Source organism: Phacochoerus africanus, chromosome 5 (genome assembly GCF_016906955.1).
Source record: "Phacochoerus africanus isolate WHEZ1 chromosome 5, ROS_Pafr_v1, whole genome shotgun sequence".
Classification (NCBI taxonomy): Eukaryota; Metazoa; Chordata; class Mammalia; order Artiodactyla; family Suidae; genus Phacochoerus; species Phacochoerus africanus.
This window is the reverse complement of record NC_062548.1, coordinates 56,363,875-56,388,724: the sequence shown is the minus strand read 5'-3', so window position 1 is coordinate 56,388,724 and position 24,850 is coordinate 56,363,875. Positions and strand designations below refer to the sequence as shown.

The window sequence follows — 24,850 nt, the reverse complement described above, 5'->3', positions numbered from 1 at the left end:
CAGCACAGTTTATTTGAAAGAGTTGAGTCTCAGAAAGGGGACCGGTTAGAACCCAATGTGTGACACAACCTGGCAGGGCCCCATCCTCTGGGGTCCTGCTCACACACTCTGGAAAGGAAAGGTACTGAGATCAGGTACATCACCATGGCTGTGAAAGGAGGCAGCTCCACAAAGCCCTCAGGACTCAGGCTCCACTAGCTTGTTTCTACTGCTTTTATGTGGTCTGCACGTGGTTCAGTGTAGCCACTGTATCTGCCCTGAACCAGAAGCAGGCAGACTTTGAGGCAGAGACATTTACGTTTTTGAGGAGACCTTATTTTATTATAGTTGATTTATAGTGTTTGTGCCAATTTCTGCTGTACAGCAGAGTTACCTAGTCATATATGTATATATACCATACATACATACATTCCCTTTCTTATACTATCTTCCCATGAGATTGGATACGTTCCCTCTGTGTACAGCAGGACCTTATTATCTATCCATTCTAAATGTCACAGTTTGCCTCTATAACCCCAAACTCCCCGTCCCACTCCCTCCCCCTCCCCCCTGGCAACCACAGGTCTGTTCTCTATGTCTGTGAGTCTGCTTCTATTTTGTAGATAGGTTCATTTGTGCCACATTTTATTTTATTTATCTTTTGTTTTTTTTTTTTTTATCTTTTAGGGCCACACCCATGGCATAGGGAAGTTCCCAGGCTAGGGATCGAATTGGAGCTGTAGCTACTGGCTTTACACCACAGCCATGGTGATGTGAGATCTGAGCCATGTCTGCAATCTATGCCACTGTTCATGGCAACACTGGATCCTTAACTCACTGAGCAAGGCTAAGCATTGAACCTGCATCCTCATGGATGCTAGTTGGGTTCGTTTAACACTGAGTCATGATGGGAACTCCCATATGCCACATTTTAGATTCCATATATAAGTGATATCATGTGGTATTGTCTTTCTCTTTCTGGCTTACTTCATTTAGTGTGATAATCTCTAGTTGCATCCATGTTGTTGCTGCAAATGCTTATTTTGTTCTTTTTTATGGCTGAATAATATTGCATGTATACACATTCCACATCTTCTAGACTGAGGAGACTTTTAAGCTGACTTCCCAGGAGGAGCAAACATTTCCACTAATATTTCATCAGCCCAAATTTTGTCACATGGCCACAGCTAGTTGCAAGGGAGGCTGGGAAACATAGTCTTTGTGTGGGATGATGACGTGCCTAGTTAAGAAGCAGGGGCTCTGTTATGGGGGCAGACAGGTAACACAGATGTCAAAGGAGGAAATTCTCATCTGTCACAGAAACTGTAATTTTGAAGAATAAGGGCTTTGGAATCACTAGTCCTGGGTTTTAAACTTCAGCCCCTGTGTAATAGCCAGAAGATACTGGCTAAGCTACTGCACTTCTTAAATCTCCTCTATTGTACTATCTCTCAGTTAGCAAGAGAGTCACATCATGAGGGTAAGAGATAGAACAGGTGCTCAGTATTTAGCACAGCAGCCGTCACTGTTACACTGCTCCCTGTATCCACATCTTGGACTTCATTTGTATTATTGGATGTGGTTTCTTTTTTGTTTTTTTTTAATTGGCTCTTTTTTTGCTATTTCTTGGGCCGCTTCTGCAGCATATGGAGGTTCCCAGGCTAGGGGTCGAATCGGAGCTGTAGCCGCCGGGCCTACGCAAGAGCCACAGCAACGCGGGATCCGAGCTGCGTCTGCAACCTACACCACAGCTCACGGCAACGCCGGATCGCTAACCCGCTGAGCGAGGGCAGGGACCGAACCCGAAACCTCATGGTTCCTAGTCGGATTCGTTAACCACTGCGCCACAATGGGAACTCCCTGGATGTGGGTTCTTGATTGCATGTGGTTGTGTTTAACTCCTATTTCTTTCCTCTCTAGAGAAACTAGTGAATCTGGCTGTGACCAGTACAGCCAGGGATGTGATAAGCTAATCCCTGTCCAAAAGACAAAGCAACATGGGCAGTATTGGAGTGAGCTTTACACAAAGCAAGTGGCCCAGTGATCCTTGGGTGGGGTTGGAGGTAAAGTCATGGGAAATGTTTGTATTTCAGAAATACATGAAGGATAGGACCCTGTGGAAGCAGGAAGAGCTTAGGAGAGACAGCCCCAGGGGCAGACGAATGGGGGTGGTTTCTAGAGTGCAAGGGTCACTTCCTCTGTTGGTGCTGCCCTGGCCAGTTAAGAGCCGTCTGAGTTTACCAGGAGCCATTCAGGATGGTATCTGTGCCGGGAACTGGGACCAAGTCAAACTTTTTCGAGGAAATGGAGGAGACGTGTGGTAAGGATATTTTTTCTGGATTCACTCATCATTGCAGACTCCCTGGTAGACTTCCAATCATCCATATTCCCTGATCTTTCTGGGCTGGGAAATGTGCAGTCCACGAGGACTGGGAATAAGACCAGGCCCTTGTCCTTGGGGCCACCCCTACCCGTGGTAGCCAGACGAGTCGCAGGTGTGTCCATAATTGCTCCCACTCCATGCCCCTCCTCCTGGTGTAACTTTGCAGCTCCTCCCACTATAGGTGGGTTATTTCCCCCACCCTTCAGATGGCAGGTTTGGCCATGTGTCTTTCTTTGGCCAACGGAATGTGGGCAGACGAGGGCGAGCTCGTTCTGAGCAAGGCTTCCAGTGCTTGTGCCACCTTGTTTGTGTTTTGCCATCACCTGAGAACATCACCTCCCAGGAAGTCCCTGGTCCCAGGAGCATGGGATACCCATGGAGCTGACTTGGATCCCACCTGAACCTGGAGCCAAGCCTAAGCCAGCCTAATCTAGGTCAGCCAACCACCATCTCACCCATAGACTTGGGAGCCAGAACACATGACTATTGCCGCATGGCATTTAGTTGGGGCTGATTTGTTAGCTGTATTGTTGGGGCAGTGGCTAGTCATTCAATAGGTCACCATGATACAGCACGAGAGGGACCACGGGCAGATGTAGAGGCAACTGGTGCTCCAGCCTTCAGGAGCGTGGTGGGGAGGGATGCTTATAAACTCTGTAAGTGATTCTCTTTGGGGCCCTTATTTTGCCTTTTCCTCTGAGATGCACCTAGATCAGAGAGTACACAGAACCCCTTGTTTTTCGGGAGGAAGTAAATTCAGAGTGAATGTGATGATGGCTGGTTGGAGAGGTCAAAGGAAGAGTTGAGACAGAGAACACAGTAGCTAATAAATTAAAATCAGTAAGAGCTACAAGGTTTCAGTGCCATGACTTGAGTTTATCTGGGCATTCTCAATGTTGTTAAAACTGTAATTTTTACACAGTTACCTTCAAAATTCCTGAAGTCAGGTTCATGCTATTTTGCATTGGAAGCTGTATCAGAGGAAAGACTATCTTCACACATAGCTGAACATCATATTTTGTTGAAGGAGTTGTGAACTTTGTTCATTGTCGTGGACATGGCCTTTGGGGCCCAACATGCCTTTGGGATGAGTATCATATTTTAAGGCGAAAGAGTTGGTTGTCCCAGTTTGGGAGGTGATGTTAGAACTATGTGAAATGGGTGTTTTATCCATAAGGACTGTAGGAGAATTTCGCTGACAAGGAAACAAGGAGGAGCTTGTGACTTCTGGGGAGTCATGCGTTCATCCCTTCACTCAACATACAGGAGTTCAGGATACAGCTGTGAATAAATTAAAGTAGCCATGGCACATAGGGAGCTTCTGTGCTGGAGGAAAGAGATGTGGTTGATGATGAATGCCCCAGGGAGCAGTGGCACTGGAAAGAAGACATGGAACACTGGGGCCAAAGGGTGGTGTAATTTTATAGGAAGGCCAGGGAAGACCTCCCAAAGACTGATATTGGACCCAAGACCGTAGAAGTGGCTGTAGCCGAGGAAAGAGCATCTCAGGCTGAGGGGCAGGGAGTGCCAAACACACTGCAGGAGAGACCATTAGGATATGGAACTCTTATTCCAAGTGGAAATTGATGTAGAGGAGCAAATCCAAAAGTTTTGGGTGTTCTGGGAGTTCCCATCAAGGCTCAGAAGAAACAAATCTGACTAGCATCCCTGAGGACACAGATTCAATCCTTGGCCTTGCCCGGTGCGTTAAGGATCTGGCGTTGCCATGAGTTGTGTTGTAGGTCACAGACACGACTCGGATTTGGCATTGCTATGGCTGTGGTGTAGGCCACTGGTTATAGCTCTGATTGGACCCCTAGCATGGGAACCTTCATATGCTGTGGATGCGGTCCTAAAAAGACAAAAAGACAAAAAAAAGTTTGGGGTGTTCAGACAGAGAAAGACAAATATCATGTGATATTGCTCATATATATAGGCTTCTAAAAAATTGATACAAATGAACTTATTTACAAAATAAGCTGAAGGCGACCAAAGGGAAAAGATAGAGGAAGGGATAAAATAGGAGTTTGGGATGAATACATACACACTACTATATATAAAGTAGATAACCAGCACGAACCTGCTATATGGCACAGGGAACTATACTCAGTATTTTATAATAACCTATAAGGGAAAAGACTCTGAAAAAGAATATATATATATATATATATATATATATATATATATATATATATTTATATATATATAACTGAATCACTTTGCTGTACACCTGAAACTAACACAAATCATAGTAAGTCAACCAAACTTCAATAAAAAATTTATTTTGAGTTTTCTTGTTAAGAAATCTAGGCAAAGAGATTTCCATCATCAGGTGTAAAGTCCAGAATCTGCTGCTGGGATCATCTTCAAGTAATTCTCTCTTTGGGGTGTTGGTGGCTTCTGGTCATTCTTCTGTCTCCTCCTCTAGGCTACGGGGTCTTGGACCTGAGGTCTCCCCTTCCTGTGTCCTCCTGAAGTTTTGGGGAGCAATGGCCATCTGGTCCATGTTGACAGTGGGTGTTTCTGCCTTCGTCATTCAGCCTGAAGAACACACAGGTAATAGTCACTGCTTCAGCTGGACAGGGCTTGCCTGTAACTTCTCTGGGGAAAGAAGCTGCTTAACAAGAGAGATTCTGCTGTTATCAAAAAGGAAGGTGTGGGGAGGTCCCGTTGTGCCTCAGCAGGTTAAGGACCTGACAGTGTCAGTGAGGACATGGGTTCCATCTCAGGCCTCGCTCAGTGGGCTAAGGATCCAGCATTGCTGTAGCTGTGGTGTAGGTTGCAGATGCAGCTTGGATCTGGGGTTGCCATGGCTGTAACATAGGCTGGCAGCTGCAGCTCCGATGCTTCCCCTAGTTTAGGAACTTCCATATGCTATGGGTATAGCCACAGAAAGGAATAAAAAAGCAAGGTGTGGACATCGGTGCCTCGTAAGAGGTGGAGACTTTCTCTTGCCCATGTCCTCTGCTGGTGAGCTTTCCTTGGGCATTGGACATTCCTGCCCAAGGAGCAAACCAAGGAGACCATGCCTTTGCCCTTCATAAAAGGAACCTTTGGATTTTAACTGTTATGTCCCGTCAGAACTAAGCTCTCTCTCTTTTTTTTTTTTTTCTGACCTCAGTCAAGATTGACTTTGAACGATAAGACATCCACAAGTCAAAACTAGGCCAAACTTTTTGTCGCCATATGAACCTGATCTAACCTTTTCCGCAAAATACAGACTGGAATCCATGGCAGCCCTAAGCTGTTATTCAGGACTTTTGAGATCTTCATATAGGAGGGATTCCTGGGGCCCCTAGGTGGCCCCCAGGCCACATTGTTGGGGCCTGTGGCTTCTTCAGATGGACCCAAAGCATGACTGTGGGTTTTCTGTCCTTCAGTGGCTGCAGGAAACTGCCATTTTCGTGGCAAGCATCCCCAAACCAGGCTCAAGGTAGAAGGGGAGCCTGTGGCCATGAGGTGTCCCCAGGTGCCATACTGGGACTCTGCCAGCGCCGGTGTCAATGTGACATGGCGTAGAAATGATTCCACGACCATCCCAGGGGAAGAAAAGACGCGAGTGTGGGTCCAGGACGGTGCTCTCTGGATTGTGCCAGCCTTGCAGGGGGACTCCGGCACCTACATCTGCACTGTCAGGTCAGCCCCTTGGGGATGAGGGGGGAGGAGGGGCCCCTGCAGAACGGATGCTTGCAGGGTGTTTCCATGACCACCTGGCCTTCACGATCCAGTGCACAGGTGGGAATCCACCTGACGGCTCCTTCACTATTCCTGAAATACCTCCTACCAAGAGCACCCCCAGATGTCCTCAAGGTTCCCTCTGTCCCTTCACTGAAGTCTTTACTCAGGTGTCACCCCCTTGGAAAAGCCATCCTTGGCTGCTTTCCCAGAAAATCACCTGCATTTTCTCTCCTTACTCTTTTGTTATTTTTTTTTCACCTGACACACACATACATGAGTTTATATGTTTAAGTTTTGTCTACTTTGTTAGGGCATAAACTCCAGGAGGATGGGGACTTGGTCTGTTTCTTTTTTTCTTTTTTCTTTTTTTTTTCTTTTTAGGGCCACACTCTTGGAATATGGAAGTTCCCAGGCTAGGGATAGAATTGGAACTGCAGCTGCCTGCCTATACCACAGCCATGGAAACACCAGATCCAAGCTGTGTCTGCAACCTACACCACAGCTCACAGGAACGCCAGATCCTTAACCCCACTGAGCAAGGCCAGGGATTGAACCTTCATCTTCGCTGAGACACAACAGGAACTCCATGGTCTATTTTGTTCACTGCTAAATCCGCAAGGACCCCCATAAATAGGTGCAAGACAGCAGAACTGGAGGCCTGGGGAGATGTTAGGAAGAAGATGATCCACCTGCTTGTTGCATGTGTGGGGGAACCCAGCTCACTAATGAAGGTCCCAGGTGGTGGGTGTGGAGCTGAGGCTGGAACCCACAGTCCTGACATGGGGTCCCCTCCTCTTTGTCCTGCTGTTCTTTTCCCCTTTAGTTGTGGTAATAGCAACATAACATAAAATTTGCCATTTCCATCCTTTTGAAGTGCAGTTCCATAGTGTTATATATATTCACAGTGTTGTGCAACCATCACCCCCATCCAGCACCAGAACTCTTTTCATCTTCCCAAACTGAACCCCTGCCCCCCACTGAACAACAGCTCTTCAATTCCCACCCACCCTTCCAGCTCCTGGCAACCCCTGTTCTGCCTTCTGTCTCTATGAACTTGACTGTTGCAAGTACATCATATGAGTGCAATTCTACATAATGTGTCCTTTTGTGACTGGCTTATTTCACTAGGCATGATGTCTTTCAGGTGTCAGCACGTCCTTCCTTTTTAAGGCTGAATAATATTCCATTATATGTACAGTCGACCCTTGAACAACATGGGGACTGGGGCACCAACCCCTAACAGTCAAAAACACACATATAACTTATAGACAGCCTTCAGTAGCTATGGTTCCTCAGTATCCACAGTTTAGCATCGGTGGATCCAACTAATGTGGATTGTGTGCCACTGAAATATTTACTATTAGAAAAATTCCTGTATAAGTGGACCCACCAGTTCAAGTACATGTTGTTTAAAAGTGTCGACCGAATAGACCACATTTATTTACCCATTTATCTCTCAGTGGACACGTTGGCTGCCCCTGCCTTTTGGCTATTGTGAATAATGCTGCTATGAACGTGAGTGTACAAAAATTTGAGTCCCTGATTTCAATTCTTTTGAGTATCTACCCAGAAATGGAATTGGTGAATCACATGGTAATTCTATATTTAATTTGGGGGAACCATTATATAGTTTTTCATAGTGGTCGCAGCATTTATATTCCCTCTAGCAAGGGTTCAAATTTCTCAACATCCTTACCAACACTTATTATTTTCTGTTTTTTTTTTTTGGGGGGTGTGTGTGGCTGAGATAATAGCCACCCTAATGGGAGGGAAATAGTACATCACTGTGGTTTTGACTTGCATTTCCCTCATGATTAGTAATGTTGAGCATGTGCTTTGTGGACCAGTTGTGCATCTTCTTTGAAGAAGTGTCTATTCAAGTCTTTTGACCCATTTTAAAATCAAGTCATTTATTTGCTTTTGAGTTGTAGAAATTTCCTATATATTCTGGATGTTAATCCCTTACCAGATATGTGATTATTTTTTCCCCCCACTCCCATGGGTGCCTGTTCACTCTGCTGCTAACAACCTCTGATGGACCAAAGTTTTAACTGTTGATGATGTTTAACTTATCTATTTTTTTGTTTGGTTGCTTGTGCTTTTCATGTCATTGCCAGGAACTCATATCTTAATGCTAAGACATTTTTCTCCTGGTTTTCTTCTAAGAGCTTTTATGGTTTTGGCCCTTGTGTGTAGGTCCTTGATCCATTTGAGTTAAATTTATATATGGGTAAGTTAATAGTCTAAGTTCAATCTTTTGCATGTGGCTCTCCACTTTTCCTAAGACCTTTTGTTAAAGAGATTGTCCTTTCCTCCACTGAATGGCCTTGGCATACCGTTTGCTTTTTGAAGGAGAAAGTTGGAGGCGTAGTGTTGGCAATCTGAAACATCTCCTGGCTTAGTTCTTCAGAAAGGAGGAGGCCAGACTGTTGGCCCAATGGTGAAATAGAGTTCTTAACCTTATCTCTCCAGCTGCGACCTCTATCCTAACCTCAAGGCTATAATCATTCTTTCTATCAGCCAGCCTTAGAGTCTTTCCAGATTTCATAAACTCATTTAAGGAGAAACAATACCCACAGGTATTTACATTTGCAAAGAGAACCAAAGAAAGTGACATTCTTAATATATAGAAATGACTGGTCGGGAGTTCCCGTTGTGGCTCAGTGGAAATGAATAGACAAGGATCCATGAGGTTGGGAGTTTGATCCCTGGCCTTGCTCAGTGAGTCGGAGATCCTGTGCTGCTGTGAGCTGTGGTGTAGGTTTCAGATCCTGTGTTGCTGGGTGTAGGCTGGCAGCTGTAACTCCGATTCGACCCCTAGCCTGGGAACTCCCATATGCTGTCCACAAATCCCTAAAAAAAGGCAAAAAAGGAAAGAAAAAGAAATGACTGGTGAATTGGAGAATTTCAGATGATATCAATCCCAGTCCTAGATGGTGATGATGATGATGATAATGGGCATGTGTGTGTGTGTGTGGTGTGTGTGTGTGTGTGTGTGTGTGTGTGTTTTCAATCCTGGCAATGGAAGCAGGCTGGCAATCTCAGGTGCCTGTATTGGAAATGTGGATATCTGATTTTACAGTAATGATAAATGCATAGTTTTTCTTTCCTTTTCAGTGTTAAAAATTTTAATCCCCCCCCAAGGAACACTACTAGGAAAACTTAATAGAAAAAGGATGGAATTTGGAGTCAGGGTGATAGGGATGTGGATCTCAGCCCTCATTTCCTATCTGGTAGGACCTCAGTCTTCTGAGTTGATATGGGCCTCGGTTCTGCCCTTGGTAGGAGGTCAGTTGGCAGGAGTCTGAAATCACAGAGCATCTGGAGTAGGGAGACCCTGGCAAGTAGTCAGTATACACATGGAAATGCCCATTCTCTACCCAAATGCCATATTTGTTTACTGCTGAGGTGCTAATATGCAAAAATCAGGGAGATGTGAGCTGAGTCATGTTTGTCTTAAAAGTCTGCCCTTATACTTGATTAAAACATGTGTACCTAACACCTTGTTTTGTTTTCTATTCTGGTCAAAAGAAAGAGATCTGAGATTGAGGGCCGTGGAAACCCCATGTGGGCTAACATTTCTTAGCTTGTGGGAGAGTTCCCCTGGCTGCTGTCTAAACCTCCCTTCCAGCCTAGGATTGGGTTCTAATAAGGTCAGAATCACCAGCAGTTGCCAGAATCTCCTTTGGCATTTATGGTCCCAGGGCCTAAAACTGTCCAACTCCTGTGATGTTTATAGTTCTGTAACCTAGAACCCACAGAGCCACTCTGTCCATCAGGGTGGGCAAGCAGAGGCCACTGAACCAAGCAGCACCCCAAACTCTTTGCTGTGGGGCTGCCACACTACGTGGAGAATATGAATGGTGAACAAATGGCTCCCCACCCCCAGTCCCGTCTTTCTTTGGGTTATTTCCACGGAGTGTGTTGCCCAAGGGGAATTATTGGGTCGGTTACATGAACAGCTTTGTAACTCTCCATACATCTACAAAGTTTGGTTTATGGAAATGATGCCCAATTTATGGCTTTTCCCACAGCCCTCCTGGGCTTCCAACTTCCTTCTTAACTCACTGCACCATAGCGGGAACTCCTGCATTTCTTTGTGCATAAAATATTGGTTCATCTTTTTCCTTTATCTAAACTAGATATGACCTATAACATAGATAGTGGCCTCACATATTTGCATTGATTTGTTTTTGCTTTTAGGTAGTAAGCATTTATCACTTATTTCTTTCACATATTATATTTTTCACATTTTGTTCTTTTTTTTTTCTTAATCAATAGACATTTATTTTTCTCATTCTGGAGGCTGGAAAGTCCAAGATCAAGGGGCTGGCACATTTGGTATCTAATGAGGGCTCTCTGCCTGGTGTGCAGATTGCTGTGTCATTCTCTGTTCTTCCTTCTTTGGATTGTATTGTAGATTGTTTTAGGTTTTGCTCTCTGGGTTTCCTGCCCCCTCCCCAACCCCATAATGTACACATTCTCATTGTCTCTTTTGATGTCCTGTGTTTCTTAGGTAGCCAGGAACTTAACTGAGATAATCATATCTTTGTGTTTTTCTACTTCAAGAAATAGCTTTTTTTTGTCTTTTGTCTTTTTAGGGCCACACCCATGGCATATGGAAGTCCCTAGGCTAGGACTGGAATCAGAGCTGCAGCTGCTAGCCTACAGCACAGCCACAGCAATGCAGGATCTAAGCCGAGTCTGTGACCTATGCCACAGCTCATGGCAACACTGGATCCCTAACCCACTGAACAAGGCCAGGGGTCGAACCCACGTCCTCATGGATATTAGTTGGGTTCATTAACTGCTGAGCCACAACAGGAACTCCAAGAAATTGTTTTAATAGCCTCTGTCCTTCCCTCCATTTCCTCTGTGCTTCAATTTCTGTTGACATTTTGCCTCTGCCTTTTCCCTGGTTCTAGGGTCTTGAGAGAATGAAGACATTGAGATTATTGTTAGATCAACCCCCTCCCCCCGAAAAAAAGGATCAAACAACAAGTTCATTTCTCCCATGTAGTATTGCAAAAATCTTTTCTAGATCTTATACAAAGTTTGCAGCAGTTTCTGAAATATTACTTCAGTTGGTAAATGATTTCTAGGAGAAATAAAGAAGTTTTCTTTATATGGAAACAGTGTTTTTTAGGACACAGTCTCTCCCTCGGGATAAGGCTCCCTGGACTAGGAAGTTGGAGTTTGTTGGGGTTATGCTCAAGGACCTGTGGAATCTGGAGGGGTCTAGGCCCCTTTGAAGAGGGTGTGGGGGTCTCTTAGTGGCCCTTGATGGCTTGTGGAGGGTCCTTTGGGAAACACACCAAATATATCACCGCTTCTATATGACAGTTATGGTGTGGTACTTTTTTTTTTGTGCTCCAAAGATTCAAAAGGACCAGAGACAGAAGTATTTCATTCTAATGAGGGAAATGAAGAATGCAGAATGTATGAGATTGGGGAAATTATTCTTTGTCCTTTTTTTTTTAGGGCCTCACCCATGGCATATGGAGATTCCCAGGTTAGGGGTCCAATTGGAGCTGCAGCTGCCGGCCTACACTACAGCCACAGCAACCCCAGATCCAACCCGCATCTGTGACCTACACCATAGCTCACGACAACCCTGGATCCTTAACCCACTGAGCAAGGCCTGGGATCGAACCTTCATCCTCATGGATACTAGTCAGATTTGTTTCCACTGAGCCACAAGAGGAACTCTGGGGAAATTATTCTTAATCTCATTTAGTTATACTTTCCTTGTGCCTTGCCATTCATTATCTTTTTTCCCCTTTTTAATTCAGAAATGCCTCTTACTGTGATGAAATGTCTGTGGAGCTTGGAGTCTTCGAGAAGACAGAAGCTTCCCTGTCTCTCATGTCATACCCGCAGATTATACCCATGTCAACCTCTGGCTTATTAGTGTGCCCTGATCTGAGTGAATTCATCCATAATAAAACAGATGTGAAGATTCAGTGGTACAAGGTACATTTTTAAAAATTTATGATTTAACAAAAATGGGTTGATTAACCATAAGACAGGTAGAAAATACCTACTCTGAAGATAACACATTCACTTTTATATTTCTATTTTTTTAAACCAGTGATTTTTAAAAGGGCCATTATTAATATATTCCATTAATCTGGAGTTTCCTTTATGGCTCAGCAGGTTAAGAAATTGACTAGTACCTGTGAGGATGTGGGTTCAATCCCTGGCCTCACTCAGTGGGTTAAGGATCTGGCATTGCTGCAAGCTGCGATGGAGGTCACAGATGCAGCTCGGATCTGGCGTTGCTGTGGTTGTGGTGCAGGCTGACAGCTGCAGCTCTGACTTGACTCTTAGCCTGGGAACTTCCATATGCTGCAGATGCGGCCCTAAAGAGAAAAGAAAAAATATATACATGTTCTATTAGTCTTTATATGGCTTGGGTAAATATCTTCAGAAAGTGATTTGAGAAGACAGAATGTGAAATGAATGCAGAATACATAACAGCTGGAGAAAATAGCTTTTTACTCTGTTGTTTGTCTGTAGAAGTTTAGAACAAATTATTTAACAGCTTTGTATACATGTTAATAGAATTTTTTAAAAGCACATGAAAATCAGCCTTTAGGTTAAAGAAGTTAATAGAAATCAATTTCCTCTCTTGTCTGGCTGAATGAATGTTGTCATCAGCTCCTTTGCTTAGACCAGGCATGGGCAAACCACAGCCAGGGCCGAATTGAACTCCCACATGTTTTTGTATGTGTGCCAGCTGAGAATAGCTTTCACTTTTTAAAATAAATGAAATTATTAAAATAAATTAAAATAAATGAAAAGAAGACTAATGTTTTGTCATATGTTAAAAATGATATAAAACTCAAATTCCAGTGGGTATAAACTGGAAAACAGAGAAAGAAATGGGCATGTCCATTTCTTTCTCTGTTTTCCTGTTACAAAGGCAGAGTTGAGTATTGAACAGAGGCTATGTAGACTGTGGGCCTTAAATATTTACTACCTGGCCCTTTATAGGAGAAGTGTGCCAACCCCTGATACAGACCATAGGCTGATTTTGAAAAGTACCATTATTTGTTTAAACATTGATAGAAATTAACACTTTAATCAAAAAATAGATTGACCAGTTGACTGGTTTTATAACTACATGTTATCTTTAGGATATCAATTTAATATGGGAAACTTTATTTTTCTTTTTAGGCCACACCTGCAGCATATGGAAGTTCTCAGGCCAGGGCTCAAATTGGAACTGGAGCTGTCAGCCTATACCACAGATACAGCAATGCCAGATCCGAGCCACATCCATGACCTATTCCACAGCTTGTGGCAACACCAGATCCTTAGCCCACTGAGCAAGGCCAGGGATCAAAACTGCATCTTCATGGATACTAATCAGGCTCTTAACCCACTGAGCCACAATGGGAACTCCTAATATTGGAAACTTTTAACTGATTTTTAGAGAAAGTAAGTAGCTAGCCCCAGTGAATTAGCCTGCCCAGTTATGGGGCTCTTGGTTTAGGAAGAGGACACATGAGAAGTGTTACCTTGGAGGAAAGAGCAGAGGTTCTTGAGGTGGCCAGTCTAGGTCTAAATTTCTATTTCTTCACTGACCTGGTGTACAGCCGTGGTCCGTTATTTTATTTCTTAAAACTGTTCCCTCTGCAAGACGGCAGGGCATCAGTCCACTGCCTGGCATTGTTTTGAGATGAGATGGAGGACAGGTGTGAAGCATCCTCTGCCATGATTGACACATAAATGGTCCCCAGCAAATATGGGTGGATAAGGATATCCTGGTGGCACCTAATAATCTTCATTCCCAACCTAATACTGCTAATCATTACTGAGCACATACTGTGTACAAGTCTGTACTAAGCTCCCTGACATGAACCTGATGCGGTAGGGAAGGCTGACATCTCCAGTTTACAGGTTAGGGGATGGAGACATGGAAACGTAAGGCATGTGCTTAAGGTCATGCAGCTGGAAGAGGGTGAAGCCAAATCTCTAACCCAGGAGGCCAGACCCAACCCACACAGCCCTGCCCAGTAGGGGAGCCCTGGGGACACGTGGGCCTCTGAAGAATGGTGCTGCTGGGTCCTGTTTGGCTCTCTTCATCTGTGACCACCCATGTTAGGAACAATGAAATCTCTCCTTTTAATTAAATATACTGTACAGTTGGACATCATGAGCCATGTGGTTGACAAACTCTTCTAGTTATGCCTGTGTTCTCACTCTGAAATGACTCAGGGTTATATTTGACTATTGTAATCATCAGGGTTTTGAAAGAAATGTTCCTGAGAACATTTTGTGCTCATTGGAATGTTTTCTCAAATCTCATTCAGATTTTTCTGTTACTGAAGGCCTCCCTCTGGCTGGTTCTGTTCTGTAGACCCCACAGTGCCTTTTGTCCATCCAAATGAGGCCTCATCTCTCATATTTAGTTTTGCCGTGCATTTTTTTTCTCCATCTCTACTGCCTCCTAAAATGGAAATGATTTTTAAAGTGATGAATGCATCATTATCTCTTCTGCATTTTGTTCTCCAAGTCATCGTGACTACATCATAGCACTCCTCCTGGAGTTTCCCAAGTATGTCCCAAAGGACAATATTTGCAAAGTAAATGCCGGGGTATTTCATGGGTTGCAAATTCGATAGTGATTGATTGATAATACTTACATATGCTGTTCATAGCTTTTGAGATGTTAATTAGGATAGAGTGTAACTCTGAAAACCTTTTTCCCATAAGGAGTCTGTCCCTTTGGATCAAGGTGGTGAGAAGTTTCTGAGTGTGAGGGGAACTCGCTTACTTGTAAACAATGTCTCTGTGGAGGATGCGGGCTATTACACCTGTGCCATGACATTTGCCCATGGAGGAAGGTCATACAACATCACTAGGAATATCAAACTCCGTATCAAAAGTGAGTACAAGCCGTGGAAGATGCCTTTCTTCACCCTGGTTTAGTGACAAGTGTGCAAGGAAAAAATCAGGTTTCACCTAGAATTCCTTGACTATCTTTGTACAAAAGGAAAATAGATATGACATCTAAGTATCAGCCTTCTGAGACATGTGTGACACTTGGAAATGTAGGAAGCAGGGTGTTTTCATGAGGAAAAGTGAATCCCCAGATATTTGACAGAGTTCCCAGTCTGAGGCTAAAACACATACCACTAGAGGGGGCCAAATGCTGGCTCACTTGGAAGGTCCCTTTGCACCTCCAGGTCCAGCCGTCAGAACAGTTGCCATAACTTTAGGTATGATTCTAGGATACTAGGATTGTATTGGATTTTTCAGTTGCAAGGCTATGCACTGGCAGGGCGGGTGAAAATTGCCCTTTTTGGTCTTCTCCGGGCATGTCTAGTTACCTATGAAACCAGGCTTATAGAAAAGGGAGGGCTCTCATTGGTTTAAATGAATTCTACCTAAAAACTACATTGTGGACAATATTGACCAGTATGTCAAATTTGTCCATCATTTCTTCCAAACCTCCTACATGCTGGATGTCAAGGCTGGGGGAAGGGCCACACAAAGTTTGAAGTCCTGGCCCCTGTTCTGGAGAATATGGCACTTTTATACATGGAATGACGACACAATTGATGTCATTGATGAGAGCTCTGCATAGTTCCAAATCTCTCTTCCACTATAGTTCCTTCATAGTTCCAACAATTAAGGTCGGAACCTTAATCGTTACAGCGATTAAGGTTACATTGTTGGTCTATGAGGGAAAAAGACTTTTTTTTCTCCCAGAGGGTCCAGAGCTTCAGAGTTACTTTAGGGAAAATCATGTCTCCTACGAGCGGAAATCTCTATTTTCTTTGATTGTTCTATGAGGATTCGTGCACATTAACACCTTGCTCCCCGAAGGGGGAGTGGAAGATGGCAGAATCCCTCCACTCCTGCGATTTTGAAGGGGCCCAGGATTAGCCTATTCATGTGATACTGCATATGAACACAAGGGTGCGCCAGCCCACGCATTATTCTTTCATGATTACGCTGTCTCCGCTGTTCCTAAACGGTGGTCCTTCTTCAGACCCAGCGCATCACCTGGGTATCATTAGACATGCAAAATCTCAGGCCCCATCCCAGACCTCCTGAATTAGAAACGATTAGCAATCTGTGTTTAACAAGCCTCCAGGCAATGCTGATGCATAGAGAGTGTGGACCCGCTGACGTATCTAGTCCTGGAAGCTTCCTTTCCCCCTCCCTGCTCCCCAGCCTCCCTGCAGCAGCCCTGTGACTGGGGAGGGAAAGGCTCCTGGTCACCGTCATGGTGGAGAAGCCAACTGCTCCCTGGGCTCTCCTGGGATGCTGCCTAATGCTTCCTCCTGTTAGGGTTTCAAATGCTCTTTAAGAGGTGAAGGTGGAGACCCGCAGCCCTTCATCCGCCCCATGCTGTCCTTTTGGCTCCAGTTCTCCTGCCCCGGGTTTCTTCAAGCTGCCAGGAGACCTGACTCTGGGAGAGCTGGGTTCTGATTCCTCCCTGAGGTGCCAGTCTTCTCAGTGAGCAGGACGCTTTCCCCAAGCTGGGTCACTCTGCTTGTCCCTCAGTGTGGAGTGAGCATCTCAGACAGGTGGTTCCTGAGCCCCTGTGCCTTTTTCATATTGAATTTTTTGTAGGTAACGCCAGTGTCCTGCTGCAGGCACTTGGGGAGGCGCTGCTGGAGTGGGGGGATGAACTTTAGGGCCAGAAAACTTTAGGGTAAAACCTTTCTGGTGGACATGATGAATGTTCCTATTAAGTGTTCCTCCAGGAGGCTGGGGAGGGAAATGGTTAACCACTACCCCATCTTTTGGTGGAATGTGTGTTTAACTGTGGCTTCTTCCAGGAATCTGTCTTCTGGGAAAGGCATTGGCCCAAGAAGCTCAATTTGGTGGAGAACCAGTTTCCTTTCCAAGCCTCACAAATGCTGGCCCTGTTGCAGAGGACAATTCAGTTAATTAGCTAAACAATAGAACTTCACCCTCATTTCAAATGAAGGCTTTCCTTCCTGACTCTCTTCCTTGTGTCTTTCTCAGAAAAAGAAGAGGAGACAATTCCCGTGATTATCTCCCCACGCCAGACCATATCTGCTTCACTGGGTAAGGGCCATGATCCCCACGGGTGCCTGCTGTCCCAAAGTCGGGTCCTGCGACCCCTGTGTCATCGATCACGCCCGCCCTGGGGTGTGCAGGTCCTGGGTGGAGACCCTCTGCAGTGGGAGAGGCTGAAATAACAAAGGCCAGGGAACATTTCCCTTTGTCCAGCACTGTCAGAAATGGCCTTTTGGAAACAGGTATATTTTGCTTTGTGAAAACCCCACCTACAAAAATCTCAAGGCAAACATCAGACCATTCTGGTAGTTATACACAGTGGGAAAAGATTAAGGGTCTGCGCCTGCAGTATATTTAAAATAATTCACTTGGGAGTTCCTGTCGTGGTGCAGTGGAAAAAAAATCAACTAGTATCCTGAGGATGACCCCTGGCCCTGCTCAGTGGGTTAAGGATCCAGCATTGTTGTGAGCTGTGGTGTAGGTTGTGGACACGGCTCAGATCTGGTGTTGCTGTGGCTGTGGTGTAGGCCAGCAGCTGCAGCACTGATTTGACCCCTAGCCTGGGAACTCCCATATGCTGTGGATGCAGCCCTTAAAAGCAAAAAAATAAATCACTTTGCCAACACTTGGCTGGTGCTCTGTGTTTCCCTGATTCCATGTTCCTGCTCCCACCCCAATCCCAGACAGTCTCCTGTTGCCACAACAGCTGGTCAGTGGGTCAAGGGAGATAATGAAAATGGTTGAGAGTTTGCCATTTTCCACCATTTTTTCCTGTGTTGGCTGACACACACTTTCTTACTGAACATTATTGAATGTTATTATTACTATTGAACACTGCTAAGTCTAATAAGATGCCATTTGATGCCAACATCCAACCTGTGGGAAGATCTTACTTCTCCCAATTTCCAGAAGAAAGGTGCCCTACTGGTCACTGGCTCAGTGTCTGTCAAAAAGCCACAGTTGGGTCAGGCTGGGGTTTAGATTCAGGCCTGTGAATCTGTGAAGCCTGTACCTTTTTTGTGTGTTTGTTTTTGTATAATGGTTTTGTAGGTCTTAAGCTCATTTATTAAACCCTAGCTGCAGAGTCCTGTCTGTCTATCAATCAATCAATCAATTATCTATCATCTAGCTATTATCTTTTTATCTATCATCTATTATCTATCCATTGATCATCTATTTTCTATTATCTTTCTATCATCTATTAGCTTTCTATGTATCATCTATTATCTATCTATCTATCTGTCTATGTATCTCTCTCTCTCTATCTAATCTATCACCTATCTATCTCTTCTGTTTGGTGTTGGGCTTATATTTTAATTTTGGCTACCGTGAGAAGGAGGCCTCTTATGCAGACACCAGGATTGCCGCCTGACGTGTGACTTGCAGCTCCTGATGGCTGCCTTGGCTCTTGGAACCGCCTCCTGAAAGCTTGGGGATGTAGGGACCTGGGTTAGTGCTGACTGGAGCCCTGGCGTCCCAGTTCCTCTGTGTTCTCCAGCCGAATGGAGCTGAGTCTCCTGCTGCACCGCTTTGCATACACTGATGTGTGTGGCAGTCACAGAGCTTCGATTTAATGGGCTGCTTTTGGCCGAGAACTCTTTAAGCTTATCACGGGTGTGAGGCAAGGGAAGAAAGCAGGCATTTGAGCTTGAAATGGGGCAGGTGCATTCAAGAACACACCACAGGGCAGCACATCAGCCACAAGGGGAAACAAATGGGAGGGATTTCTTCATTTATTCCCCCTTCTTCCTTCCCTTTGATGACCCCCCCCCCCCAAAATGTATATAATGTGTCGTGGTTGAGGCAGGGGACCCAGGACCATCATGTTGCACAACTATAGGAGGCACCATTCATGTCAAATACAGCAGCCTTTGAGAGGGTTAATCCTAAATGAGCATGATCTGGGTTGGAGGGATCCCGGGGGAAACAGGAGGGCTGAGACCAGCAAGGGGCATAGTCAGAATCCACACATTCATCTGGGCTTTTGGAGGCCACAAGTGTGAGCTGTGGATGAAGACAGCCCTGGAGTTCAGATGCTCTGTGGGTGCTGGGTGGCCTTGGGGAAGCCATTGCATGTGTGTCTCCATCTGCAACGAGGACAAGTGGACAGAGCCTGAGACACCTGGTAAATGGCGGCACTCTAGGTGAACAGAATTGCTAGAGGGACCCAATTGTCCTTCTAAGAAAAGAATTACCCTGTGAGGTGTCTGAAGAGGTGGGGAAGTGTCCACTGCTCAGACCTGCTCGTGGCTGCGAGGAGCTGGGTTGACCCTGTCCCCCGGCTGCGTTCTGACTTTGATGCGCTGTCTTCTGCTGTTGCAGGCTCGAGACTGACGATCCCATGTAAGGTGTTTCTGGGAGCTGGGATCCCCACGACCACCGTGCTATGGTGGATGGCCAACAACACTCACATAGATGATGCCTACCAGGGAGGCCGCGTGACTGAGGGGCAGCGCCAGTAAGTGGGCCAAGATCTTCCCTGACCCTGGGGCAGAGCTGTCCTGGGACTTTTGTAGGCACCACTCTGCCTTTACGAGACATTGTCCCATCCAGGCGACCCATAAGACACACCCACCACATTCAAAATGATTTTTTTCATTTTAATCTGTTGGATTTTTAGCATCTTAAACATCGAGTTTGGCTAAGAATTACCAACTGTTCTTAAGCATTGACACTTGTAAGTCTCTGAGTTGTAGCCTAGTCCTTGGTATTGGTGTTACTTTTTCTAGCTGTTGAATCCAACATGTCTTTCTTGAGTTTTGCAGTTTTTAAACACCTACTTTGAGTTAAGACATTTCCATTCCTGGAGTTCTCATTATGGCTCAGTAGTAACGAATCTGACTAGTATCCATGAGGATGCAGGTTCAATCCCTGGTCTCACTCAGAGGATTAAGGATCTGGCATTGCCGTGAGCTGTGGTATAGGTTGCAGATGTGGCTCGGATATGGCATTGCTGTGGCTGTGGTGTGGGCCAGCAGCTACAGCTCCGATGCCACCCCTAGCCTGGGAACCTCCATATGCAGCGGGTGCACCCTAAAAAGACAAAAAAAAAAAGACATTTCCATTTCTGACTCTGCAAGCTGAGAGTCAAACATGTTCACAGCCCTTAACAAGAGACTCTGAGACTTAGTGGCGGCATCTGAGAACCTCCTCTGTTTCTCAGGGAGCTGTGGGCTGCTACTGTCTCTAAGGAAGTTTACTACAAAAGAAAGAGAGAATTCTATTCTCATAAGCATTCATCTCTGGAAAATGTTTTCTCACTCTGAAAGTAGACCGGTCAGACCTTATAAATGGGAACCATTTGCGGGTGAGAAAGGCCAGCCATTCAGTGTTCCAGGTTAGAAAGGCTTTTTAAAATATGTTTTCAATACTCTGAATTGGCCTGAACTTTGGCTTGCCAGATTTTTGTCTTTTTGGAAAGACCTCGCAAAAGAGATCTCTCTGGATGCAATTTAGTGGATAGAAATTGTGTGTGGTTAGCCCAACAGCTTGCGAATCCTTGTTGCGAAATACTTGGGCAGAACTCGCATGCCGCATGGCAGCTTACTCATGCTCCCCGTTTACTTAAAGGCACCTATTTATTCCCCATAGGTTAAAAAAAAGTGGTGGGTCTACGTCACAGAGATTTTTATTCAATGAACAGAGAGTAGTAAAGCATCTCTGGACTCCTGTTCCATTACAAAATGTGGCGATGCTGCCTAGATGCTAGATGCTGCTCTTTATGCTGCTAGATGCTAGATGATGCTCTAGATGCTAGATGATGCTTAGCTGCTGCTCTAGCCCTTCCCCACAGCCTGTCTGCTGCCTGCAGCTCTGAACCTGAGTTTCCAGGCTGAGAGTTGGCAGTGAATGGAGATAAGATGAGAGCCTGTGGAGGATGGGATTCCTGGAAACTCCCTACCCTCCACATGCAAATCATTTCTTGGTGATACAGTCCTGTTTCCCAAAACTCGACATTTCTACTCCCACTACTGTTTCTTTGTTCGTTAAGGGACTTAAAAAGTGATCCCCACCTCCCGATTATCCCAACTAAGCTGGCTCCTGCAAGGTCTCCTTGTTACAAGCGTCCTATCACAGGGACCAACATCTTCAGTGTCACTCTGACCTTTAGGAACAGGCTTAGAAATTCTCCCCAAGAAATAACAAATGCAATAGCAAGTGTCCCCAGCTTGGTGAATCTTGACGTCCGTTGAAGTGCAGTGAAGCCTTGAGAAGGTGCCTGTGTGGAAAAGGCAAAGCTGGCCTTTGACATTTTAAATGTTTTCCTCACTCAGGGAATACTCAGAAAATAATGAGAACTACATTGAAGTGCCACTGATTTTTGAAAGAGTCATAAGAGAGGATTTGCATACGGATTTTAAATGTGTTGTCATTAATACCATGAGTTTCCAGACGCTTCGTACCACAGTCAAAGAAGGTATGGATCTGGGGCATGTTAGAGGGGAAAGCTACATGTTGAATGTTCTGTGGATGCTAAATAAAGCAGCTGATCCTCCTGATGGTTACTTAGGAGGGCCTGTGAGTTTCCTGTGAATGGAGCACACAAAGCAATGCTCTCATTTCTTGTGACTTTTCTGAGAGAGTGGAGCCTGGCTGGGGGAGTTTATACTCAAACGCAAATTTAAAGAGGAAAAATTTTTGGAAAAAAAGATAGCAATGATGCTCTGATTGACTGAAAAAAAAAAAACCAAACACAAACAAACCCTAACCAGAACCCCTCCCAACCCCCCATGTCCCTTTGGGGTTCTGCTTGGATCACAGGACCCACTGTACTTTCATGACCCCTTGAGGAGGCTGGCATGCCTTTATCCTGAGGTTGAAAAACTTCACCCTCCCCAAAGCAGAGGATGGGGAAGGACCTAGGACTCAGGCCACTTTAGGGTTAAAGCCATCAATTTCCAGGAAATAAAGTACAAGAGTGGAGCTAGATCAGCCCAGTGCTCATGGAAGGATGTTTCAAAAAGAGGAAAAGAAAAACCTGATTTATCATTTGGACAAGTGGATTTCTCCTCCCTGTCTGAGCACTGAACAGGAAAGGGAGACATAAGGTGATATAGTCTGTTGACAGCCCCCAGGAGAAGGCAAGCCAGCGGGGGCCCTCCCTGCCTTCCAGGCAGGCTGCACAACCAATAAAGACATGTTGCTCAGCATCCTCCATGTTTGTGGAGGAGGCAGCTGCAGACAGGCTTTGTTTTTCTGTTTTTTTTTTTTTCTTTTTTTTTTCTGTTTTGGCTGCTCCATGGCTTGTGGAGTTCTGGGCCAGGTATCAGATCCCAGCCACAGCTACACTGGAGCTGCAGCAATACTGGATCCTTCAACCCACCATCCTGGGCCAGGGATCAAACCTGCATCCTGGCGCAGCAGAGATGCTGCCGATCCCGTTGTGCTGCAGTGGGAACTCCAGACATACTTTTAATTGGAAAGCTGAGGATTTAAGGAAGCCTCAGGGCAGGAATGATCACACGTCTTCTCTCTGACTGGTTGGTGAGCACCAGTGTCCTCCCTTGAGCCAGTGGTTGAAAATGCAGATCCCTGGGCTACACTCCACGTCTACCTGGTCTGATTTGCTGGGATGAGGCCAAAGACTGCAGTTGTTTTTTTGGTTTCTAGTTGTTTTACCTTTTTAAAATTTAATTAATTTTTATTTCATCTTAGAGTTTAGTTGATTTGCAATGTTGTGTTAGTTTCAGGCGTACAGCGAAGTGATTCAGTTATATATATACAAATACATATATCCATTCTTTTTCAGATTATTTTCCCTTATAGACTCCCTTATAGAATATTGAGTGCTTATTCTCTATTTTATATATAGTATTGCATGTCTGTTAACCCCAGCCTCCTAATTTATTCTCCACGCCCCCCACCAACTTTGGTCACCATAAGTTTGTTTTCAAAGTCTGGGAGTCTGCTTCTCAAAGACTGCAGTTTAGCAAGCTCCTTTCATGTTCAAGTTGAAGAACCACTGTCCTAGGACACAGGCAAAGGCTGGTGTCCTAGGTTGTTTCCATGGAAATGGAGGATTTCACAGAACGCAGGATCCACTGCTGGGTTTCAGAATAGTGACCCAAAGGAAGCCATGATTTGCCTGGTCCTGATGCTGGAAACCTTCAGGCGTGGCTAGAGCATGAGCCCTATCCCTGTGTGTCCTTCGCTGTGTTGGCCAAGGGTGATCAACGAAGGGCCCAGCTGAAGACCTTCACCAGGGCCAAAAGGTGCTTCCATGTAGCTGCTCAGAAAATGAAAGCTTCACTCATTTCTAAGCCTCATGGGATTTTAAGGTCTAAGAATCATTGAGATTGTGTTGATCCCTGAGTGCCTCCACAGACTGGGATAAGTCATAGCTTAACAAGGTGGCACCCTGGCCCCATCACCAAGGTGTTTGTTAATTTTTATCCCTAGTTGCTCCCTATAGTTTCATAGCACAGAGATGCCAAGGAGTAGAATATGAAATAGCTGGATCCCAGCAACCATCTTTACACCTAAAGCTCCCTTCTTCAAAGTTGGTTTTCTTTTCCTTTGTTATTTTATTGAATCCTCAAGACACCCACGCTCATTGGAAAAGGGCAAATGGAACCCTGGCCATGTCACAGTTGGCCAGTTGGAGACCTAGACAGATACCGTACTGGATGCTGCCTGATGGGGAAGCAAAGTCAGACCCTGGAACCCAACCTCCCCCACTCCCACCCCTGATACATCTCTTGGCCAGTTACTTGTTCTACCTTGCTTGTTCCCCTAAAACATCCTTGATCTTGGGGTAAGGGACGTACTTTCTGAAAATCAGGATGCATTTCTTAGAAAAAACAAACCCTGATTGCTTCCTTTTGGGAAAGGGCACAGCATCCTGTGTGGTAGTGGGAGTATGTTCGCCCCTCATGTTTCTGTTCTTCCCACAGCTGCCTCATTCTCCTGGGGGATTGCGCTGGCCCCCCTCTCCCTCATCATCCTGGTTTTGGGAGGAATATGGATGCACAGACGGTGTAAACGGAGAACTGGAAAAACCTATGGTTTAGTAGAGTTAAAGACTGGCCATCAAGATTCCTAGTCCTGTCCCAGTAAAATAAAGGAAGTTAAATAATTCCAATCCAGTGATGTCCTTTCTTATGGAAGCAGCTCTGGCTTGTGAAGGATACTGTTCTTTTCCTCAGTTGTTTAACATAGCTGCTCTGTTTATAGTGGGTTTGTAATAAAAGATTGAAATGTTCATGTAAAGTTTATTCTGAAACTGAATCACGGGAGCCTAAGTGCACGTGGGTGGGTGTGAGGCGCCCTTTGAATAAGAGCTGAAAACATCTAAATGAGTTTTGAAATTCATTTATTCATTTCGCAAAATATATTAAAAATCTCTTTGGGATATGTGTTATTAGATACATGGAAGGCGTTACAGATAACAAAGAGATTTAAGACAGAGTTTTCCTTTCCGGAAGATGGAATTTCATTTTGAAGCTGAAAAGGATTATTTTGATGTCTTAAAGAGAAAGAATCCATGAGAACTGGTATGTGTTTTCCAAAGGGTGATCCAAAAAATAGTCATTCAAAGAGATGGTCGGAAAAATGCATGTTTGAACATATTAGTGAACTGAGAAGTGGATTCAACTTCATAACACAACTTCTGAAAATAAAGAGAAAGGAAGCATACTGAGATAACGGCATACACATTGGGCGGAAAATAATCAGAGCCTCTTTTATATAATATACCAAAAATAAATTCCAGCTGAATTAATGGGTTAGATTTAAAAAATCAAATTGCAGGAGAATTAGCATGACTCACACTTTCTCCTATTCAAATCTTTGTTAAAATATGACCTT

General features: G+C 44.8%; 1 protein-coding gene across 1 annotated transcript in view; it reads left to right on the top strand.

The window, feature by feature from the left end:
* Nucleotides 1-24,245, top strand: part of IL1R2 (interleukin 1 receptor type 2) — a 38,202-nt gene extending 13,957 nt beyond the window's left edge. Inside the window, exons 2-9 of the mRNA XM_047781350.1 lie at nt 4,791-4,918; nt 5,743-5,998; nt 11,833-12,013; nt 14,762-14,933; nt 17,030-17,092; nt 19,367-19,502; nt 21,319-21,461; nt 23,938-24,245. Of these exons, the coding sequence (XP_047637306.1) occupies nt 4,791-4,918; nt 5,743-5,998; nt 11,833-12,013; nt 14,762-14,933; nt 17,030-17,092; nt 19,367-19,502; nt 21,319-21,461; nt 23,938-24,086 (1,228 nt within the window). The 3' untranslated portion in view covers nt 24,087-24,245. The remainder of the gene's footprint in view (nt 1-4,790; nt 4,919-5,742; nt 5,999-11,832; nt 12,014-14,761; nt 14,934-17,029; nt 17,093-19,366; nt 19,503-21,318; nt 21,462-23,937) is intronic.
* The last annotated feature ends 605 nt before the right edge of the window (nt 24,246-24,850 follow it).